At 32.6% G+C, this 8,915-nt stretch overlaps 1 protein-coding gene across 1 annotated transcript in view; it reads right to left on the bottom strand.

The window, feature by feature from the left end:
- LOC107714030 (ETS homologous factor-like) overlaps window positions 1–4,852 on the bottom strand; it is a gene marked incomplete at its 3' end in the record, with an annotated part of 18,083 nt that extends 13,231 nt beyond the window's left edge. Inside the window, exons 1-2 of the mRNA XM_016519716.1 lie at window positions 4,642–4,852; window positions 1,136–1,244 (exon numbers count right to left, since the gene is read on the bottom strand). Coding sequence (XP_016375202.1) covers window positions 1,136–1,235 — 100 coding nt within the window. The remainder of the gene's footprint in view (window positions 1–1,135; window positions 1,245–4,641) is intronic.
- Between the last annotated feature and the right edge of the window lie 4,063 nt (window positions 4,853–8,915).

Genomic DNA, 8,915 nt, shown 5'->3' with positions numbered 1-8,915 from the left:
TGGTTACTTTAAAACTAACCTTCATCTGGGAGATCACAGGGATATGTGAATATTTGATCTGTTAACTGGTTGCATATGTCAGATTTATTGCATGACTCGGGCAGAGAAAAGCTGTTGCTATCAAACATTGTTTACTTAATCAACTTCAGTGTAATGGTGAAGGGATAGATCAAACAAGCAATTGGTGGAAGGTTTGCTGAGAAATTTCATGCTCCCTTGTAAAAGTATTTTTTAGTATTTGTAAAATACAAAAATACAGTAGTTTATTTTGATACATGGTGTGGCTGCTGTATTTTGTAGTTTATTTTGATACACTTAAAATTAAGGTATTTGGTATTTTATTTTAAAATGCATTTTGATGTATTTTTGCCCAACCCTGGTCGCAAGTTTATTGAACTCTATTGCTAACAATGGAACTTGCAACCATAGCTGCTTTTGGGAAACGCACACCTGGTTAGGAGCTGTTCAAGCTGGTGGACCGGCACAATCATAGTGTTATAGCAAAGTTTGCCGGTGAAGTTGTTTGACTAGAAAGGTCATTGTTGAAGCAGGTTGATTAAGGAAGTCTTGTTTGTATCGCTAGAGCAAATGTTTTCAACCCTGCTTTTGGAGACCCATCGTCCTGCAAAGTTTATTTACAACCTGCTTCAACAAACCTACCTATGATTTTCAAGAAGTCTTGAAGACCTTGATTAACTGGTTCAAGGTTGGAACTAAACTCTGCCGGATACTTGGTCTCCAAGCAGGGCTGAAAACCTCTGATCTAGATCACTCCAGCACTCTAGCATCACATGTGGGGACCAACATCCAAAGCAAAATATATGCTGCTGAACAGCTAAACTAGTCTTAGCATTCAGTTACACACTGTAAAAAGTGTAAATAAAAGTACTGCACATTGTTTCTAGATAAGTGTGAATCACTTTCACTATCTGTTCATGGTCCCCAGTGCATGCAACTGATAACCTAGTAACTCCAGCAGTGACTGCTAAAGTAAATGATTAACCTGCCAGAAAAGTTTCCACCGATTAGATTATAAACAAAACCTACAACCTAAAATCTGTACTGGAATTGTACTGGATGGTGGAATAATCACAAGTGCACCTTCTCTGGTGTTTCAGATAAGAAGAAACTTTACCATCAGCGCAGTTGTAGTGGGTTGTCCAGGAAGCAGGTAGCTGGTTATCAACACTCACAGTAGCTGGGATACTCATGACACAGCTTGCTTGAAGGACCATGATCCAGTGCTACTGAAAGAAATGGAAAGGAATGTTTATTTTTTGCCACACAACCAGAGATGGTTCTGCAACTTTCATACAATGCACTATAAAAGTCCAACTTAGCCTCAGGCATAAAGTTGATGCCTTATAGCTTGTTCCTTGTGGGATTTGACCCAACAACCCTTAGCTCAAAGCCTTACACTGCACCATCAAACTCCCTACTCTCACAATGTTTATAAAACTTGTTGCACGGGAGAGTAACAGCACACTTGACCACATTCTTGTTATAGTAAACATACATACTGCTCCAAAAATGGACATATAATTAAGTGTAGACATTATACCAGTTTACAGTTATGATCAGTGAGTGAAAACAAAGGTCTTGTATGTTCAAAGGGGTAAAGGGAGGGGGTGAATTTTGCGTAGGTGTCCTTCGTGCCACGCTCAACCACACATGCAGACACATTTGCACAGGAATGTGTCAGTGTGTCTAACTGCTTTGCATACATAAAAGGTCCACCTGTCCTTCAGTTTAACAGTTAGATCAATGGTTCAGTCATACCTTGTATTGTATGATCATATGATCAGCGTTATACAAAGCACTTTTTAAAATCATCTAACGCTGTGACTGCATCTGTGTTGTGAGTTACAGGTTAGCTGAAAGCTTCTGCATAAGTACCTTTTTGTAAAATTTTTGTACAGAGGAGCTCAATGAAAAACATCAGCATGATCGAATTCCAATCAAGGTTCCTGAAATGTTTGTCTGTTGAACTTTATAAAATAATGCTGTTACATGATCATTTAAAAACCTAGGCATGATAGATCCTGGTCCAAAAGGTATGCAACTTAATTTTACAGCCTCCTGTGATACCTCATAACTTCAATGAAAAATTCAAGATGATGGAATTTTTTAGCACAAGACAAATGTTTATTGTAAACACACTTTTAAAATTCAAAAGTATTTAACGCAACATTAGTGTGTGATATGAATTTGTATGCCTATTTTATGCTTGAGTAGCAACATGCTAAAAATGCAATTTTTGTGGTTTGCTTCTTATGTTGACTGTTACAAAATGGTCATTTATGAGGTTCCATGTGGTTTGAGATGTTGCTTTATGTCGCGTTGGTTATTTGTGTGCTCAAATGAGATGGATAGCTGGTTAAAAATAAGATGATATTTTATTATATCAGCAAAAAGTAACATTTAATGTAACCTCTAAGTTAACATATTAGCCTATACTCAACTACAGTATCTCACGTAACATGGGTCAAGTGTATTCCTATTGGTTGTCCCATCAGGATGCTGCTCATTTGCATAAAGCTAGATTTTTCTCAACTTTGTTGCATTACTGGACATTCACAAATCATATCATCAATGTCAACTTTTTGCTAAGGTCGTACGTATGGTTGTTTTTGACGCTTCAAGCTGCTGTCAGTGTGAACGAGGTGAAGACTTCGCTAGGTTTTGGAATATATATTTTAAAAATCAGATAATGTTCATATTATGCAAAGAAAACAACAACAGGATATGAACATGTAAAAAACACATGATAAAAATGTGATTCAGTCAAGTGATAGTAGCAATGACATTATTTACAAGAACTGAGTTTATTGACATTCCATGGAACGGTTGTTAACCTGTTTAGTTTGGTGTCTTAGTCAACTGTGGAAAATTCTCTTATACATTAGTGTATAAAGCTGTATGGGAACAACTTACCTGTGTTATCTGTTCCGCTAACAAACTTCCTACTTGAAATCTGACCTATATTTGTCTTTTTATTGATCCAAAGATGACCTAGCAGATCATTTTATGGGATGTGTGTAAAACTGGGGGGAGCTATGCTAACAATAGAACATTTTCACACCAAGAGCACATAAAGGACATGAAAAACTTAGCATTTGTTTTGTCCTAAGAAAAACGTTCATTCAAAACTTAGTTAAGATGAACTGAAACACTGCATTTTAGCCTTCCTCCCACATTAAAATGATTTGTATTAGTGCATTTTTATTTTTATTTTTATTTTTTACATTTCTTGAGTTTAACATTTCCAGTTTACTCAAATCTAAATATTCCTATCAAATAGTTCTCGAGTTCATATTTTTATTCATTAATAATTATAAAAATATTTTATGAATATATAAATAATAATATTAATAATAAAAAACGCTAAGTTGCTTATAATATCCTTTAAACTTAAATTTAAAAATTAATTAATTAATTAATTTGTGACATACAGAACTTTTACAGATTTCCAATTATGAATGGACATTTTGCGTAATCACAATCGTCATTTGTCTAGAATAGTGATATGAATCTGCTCTTTTTATTTCAATGGAAAGATCATTCATAAATCTAATTACTAATGAATTACTCTTTGTTTCTTTTAACTGGAAAAGCAGGTTGCCAGATTCTTTCCAGCATTATGAAACCCATCTGATGCATTTCATCCCAGACTGGTGTGTTACTATGGTGATGTCTACTGTAATGTATGAGGAAAGAAAACTATAAACACATATTTGAGTGTTTATCCAATTCCTTACAGTAACTGACCCAACAATCTGGGCTACAGGTCGTCAGCTTCCTTTACCTATCAGTTACGGAGCAATAGGGGCCATTTACACTCAATTTGTATGTGTTGTACACAGTATGCAAAGTGTTTCCAAGTTTCAGAGGCCCCAAAGAGTATTTGGACACTTGCATGAATGTCATTGCATCACATAAAATAATCAAACCAAGTGGCATCTGCAAACAAATTATGCTTTTCATAAAAGTAACTTCACCGTTTTTTTAAGCAATTCTAGCAACTGTTAATTAACTTAGAGGATGTTCAAGTCAAGTCCACTAATTTATGATGACCACAAAGTGCTTTTTATATAGAAATTACAATATATATTGTTTTATATTTTAAACCTAAAAAACATGTTTTTGTGAAATGTTTGACTTGAAAAGTGCACTTCTTCTTGCATTCTTTAAAATCTTTTTTTTTTTTTTTTTAAGTTTAACATTTTCTGTGTGACACCTAATATTCCTATCAAATAGTTCTTGATTTTTAGAACTGGTTTAATGTGCATTTATGTCAAATAATAAATAAATAGCCTGTTTGACTTTTAAGAATACTGCATGTATGCAAGTTAAAGTATAACATGTTTAAGCAAATGATGAAAAAAAAAAGTTGCCCAAAGTAAAAGTAAGGACAACAAATGGCACAACATTTGAATGATTTTTGGATTTTCAGATATGTTAAACTATTGTATGCCACTTGTTAGATTAATAAATCAATATTAAATAAATAAATAGTTAATAACAAAAAATATATAATTAAATAGATAAATAGTTTTGCATCATCATCTGGGATCGTCATTGAAGTGCATGAGTGAATGAAACCTTTCCTGCAGAGAATCAAAGAGAATTAAAGTGTCTCACCAGAGATGTTGAATGGGATCCAGGCGGACTGCTACTGGTTCAGAGTTAAATGTCTCTTTCTTCTCTTTCTAAAGTTGTCAGCGTCTGTGTGGGAGAGAAGATTAGAGTTTAATGGCGAGGTTGCGTTGTGTACCTGTGACACTGCTTAAGTCTGCCAAACTTCTGTGACAGAGTGCGACCTCATTCACCAATGAGGATTTTTATTCCGTCTGCTTCCTGCTGCTTTGATTGGCTTATTTTCACGCCAGGTGGGTTACAAGTAATTTGCATACGGTAAAAAAAAAAAAGAAAAAAAAAGTACTGTTGTAGCAAGTCACTTTCACTATGAACACACTAGCAGTCTCTCTCGCTCACCCACATGCTTCAGCAATCCTGCCGGTGATTAATCTATTGATGTTTAACGAGAACTCAACCATACAGTTGCTCTTTTTGTTTTTACATTAATTTCCCGTTTCGACTCTCACGGTGATATTATTATTCATTTATTTATAATCATTTCTGGGTCATAAAAGACCAAAAATTACATTTTTGAATAAAGATGAAGCACATTACCCTGTGAAATAGTTTGGTGAAATATCTAGACATACTCAGACAGCTCTTTTATATACACACTACCAGTCAAACGATTTTAGAACAGTAAGATTTTGAATGTTTTTTTTTTAAAGAAGTCTCTTCTGCTCACCAAGTCTGCATTTATTTTTTTGATCCAAAGTACAGCGAAAACAGTACAATTTTAAAATATTTTCACTATTTAAAAGAACTGTTTACTATATATTTTAAAATGTAATGTATTCCAAAGCTGAATTTTTAGCATCAGTACTCCAGTCATATGATCCTCCAGAAATCATTCTAATATTCTGATGTGCTGCTCAAAAACATTTATTATTATTATTATTATTATTATTATTATTATGTTGAAAACAGCTGAGCAGAATTTTTTCAGGTTTCTTTGATGAATAGAAAGTTCAGAAGAACAGCATTTATCTGACATAGAAATATTTTGTAACATTATAAATGTTTTTATCATCACTTTTGATAAATTTAGAGCATCCATGCTAAATAAAAGTATTATTTTCTATAATCCCCCCCCCGACTCTAAGCTTTTGAATGGTATAGTGTATAATATTACAAAAGCTTTTTATTTCAGATAAATGTTGAACTTTGGCTCTTTCTATTCATCAAAGAATCCAGAAAAAAATTTACTCAGCTGTGTTAAATATTGATAATAATAATAAAAAATGTTTCTTGAACAGTAAATCAGCATATTAGGATGACTATTATGAGACACTGAAGACTGAAGTAATGATGCTGAAAATTCAGCTTTGTTCACCGAAATAAATTACATTTTAAAATATATTCAAATAGAAAGCAGTTATTTTAAATGGTAAAAATATTTCACAATATTACTACTTTTGCTGTATTTTGGATCAAATAAATGCAGGCTTGGTGAGCAGAAGAGAATTATTTAAAAAACATCAACAATCTTACTGTTCAAAAAATGTATATACATTTTATTTTTTCTAGCTGTTATTTTAATATTTTTAGTTATAGTATTTTTAATTTCAGTTTAGTTAATTTTGTAATATGCTTTTGTCATTTTTATTTGTTTTATTTCTATTGAATAATATCAGTGGTCCTAAAATACGTTTAATTTCCTTTTTTAAAACAAAACAAAACAACAACAACAACAACAACAAAATATATAATAATATAAATAAAAATCTGACATATATATATATGTATATATATATATATATATATATATAATAAATATAAAATGACAATGTATAATAAAATATGTTGATCATTTTTAATATTTTCTATTACTTTCATTTTTAAAGGTCATTAAAAACTTAAAGCAACTATTTAGTCAAAGGCACATACATTAAAACGTGAAACGAATGACAACAGCAACGCAGTAATAGTAAATCACAAAGTAGTAAAGAAAAAAGAAAAATTCAAAACAAACCAAATAACTGTGAATCCTCTATAATACGACCCATCATTAAATGCTTACACCCAGACAACTTGTTAGCATAAGACAAAACTGCAAACTCCATTGTCCAACAAAACATGATCAAAACATAAGCAGCATGTCTCTCTTTATCAGACGAATGCTTCTTCCGTGATCAGAGGTCTGATGCTCCCTGACATACACAGAAACAGCAGGCCGCGAGCGCTCAGGTTAGCGGGAGGCTTTACGCTGTTGATTAAAGAGCTCTGAAGCTCTAAGACACATAATGGGTAAATCACAGAGGAACTCTGCTTCACTCTGACTCAACATATGTGCTGGATATTAGCTACATCTGTGGCCGCACACACTTCGGCCAATGCAACATCTGCACAGCAGCTCTGCCAAAGCAAAAGCATGAAAAGCTCTGCTGTCACGATTCGAGACGTTAGTTAATAAGCAACAACACAAAGTTAATAAGAGTTTGAATTGTGTGGAGTGTGTTGAGATGTTTTTGCAAACTAAAAAAAGCTTTGAATAAAATGAAATGAATATGAATTTAATATGACAAGAACAGTGTTATTTTATTATTAATTATATACTATTATAGTCTTTAATAATTTTTTTAAGACATTAGTTAAGAAGAACCAGAATTTGCATTGTGTGCAGTGTGTTGTTTTTGTAAACTGAAAAGCTTTGAATAAAATAAAATAAATATGAATTTAATATTATATGAACAGTGTTATTTTATTACTATTTATATACTATTATAGTCTTTAGTATTTTTAAGGCATTGGTTAAGAAGAAACATAATTGTGTGTGCATTGAGATGTTTCTTTTGTGAACTGAAAAGCTTTGAATAAAATAAAACAAATATGAATTTAATATGATACGAACAGTGTTATTTTAGCATTATCTATATGTTATTACAGTCTTCATGAATATTTTGAATGAGCTTTTATTTTAATATTTTAGTTTTCATTTTAATTAGTTATATTTTTTTATTTTATTATTTATTTATTTTTTTTAGCTTTTTTAATTTAATTTCAGTTTTAATTTGATTAATTTTAAACATATTAAAATCATTTATTTCAGTTGCCAAGTCAACATTTCTTATTTTCATTTACGCTGTTTTTCTTCTAATATTTCTATCTAATTTTATTTCAACGTTCAATAAAAGAAAACAATAATGATATCACTTGATATGAAATTGAAAAAAAAAAAAATTTTGGGGTTGGAATTGAATTTTTTTTGAATGCAATATGCAATTTTATTGTATTTTATTTCTGTAAGATCTAAATAAAATTAAGTAAAAAAATGAAAAAGAAAATTTATATCAAAACAGTAAATAAATAAAAAACAAACCAATTCATTGCCACACATGAAACCTAGATAGGCAATTTTAAAAACGTAAACAGTTCATTTATAGAACTAAAATACAAATTAAATTTTCATATGTGTGACGTCCCATCTGACGCTGTGAATATGTTGTTTCATCTTACTAGCTTCAACTGTTGCAAGAAGGCCCATTTTGATTTATTGCCGTGTCTACATTGCACCTCATTTTTGAAAGACTCCGAGTTGAAAGTCCCCTCAAAGCGCAGTGAATTGTTTTCGTTTTATTTCATTGTACCCTTTCAAACACTGTCAAGATTAAATTAAGATCTAATCTAGCCAGGTTTAGATTTAAGACCAGTATTTAGGCTGAGTCATGAGGAACGGCTGCCAGAAAAGTCCGTCTGAAAGTGAAACGTTCGCTCAGTCTGCGAGAAAGGGCCACAGCTCACGCGCGTGCTCATTACAGACCAGAAATCCTTCTTTCCTTCCTTCCCTTCATTTCGCCCGATCCCTTCATTAGGCTCTCATCAGCACGTTCTAAAGCTGTCATCTTTAATATTTCACACGAGGTGGAGAAAGAGACAGAGAAAAGAAAGAGAGTGGATGATTTTATTAGGGTCAATTACAGCTACAAATGACAATTTCTCGGGCTAAATTGCAATTTTACATCCTTTTTGTGAGAGAACAATGACTATGTAATTAAAGTAATGAGCAGCGCATCAGCCGAATGATTTGTGCTGAATGAGGAGTTTCTTGTGTTTGTGTGTGCATGTGTGTTTGCGTGTTACACACTTGTCTATTTGTTGAACATTGCATGTCGTGATGTTCGAGTAATTACTCGTAATGTCTAATTACAGCAGTTGAACTGAAGAGTCCTATGTTGCTGCGGTGTGTTATGACCGTATGTGTCTGATATGACTTCCCTTCTCTTCCTGCACAGCTGCATTCTGGGAGGAGCGGGTCAATACGCCTGCAGTTCATCTCC

This window comes from Sinocyclocheilus rhinocerous, unplaced genomic scaffold, assembly GCF_001515625.1.
Source record: "Sinocyclocheilus rhinocerous isolate Xijiao unplaced genomic scaffold, SAMN03320098_v1.1 scaffold568, whole genome shotgun sequence".
Taxonomy (NCBI): domain Eukaryota; kingdom Metazoa; phylum Chordata; class Actinopteri; order Cypriniformes; family Cyprinidae; genus Sinocyclocheilus; species Sinocyclocheilus rhinocerous.
The sequence above is the reverse complement of the archived record's forward strand: the minus strand, read 5'-3'. Positions and strand labels throughout refer to the sequence as shown.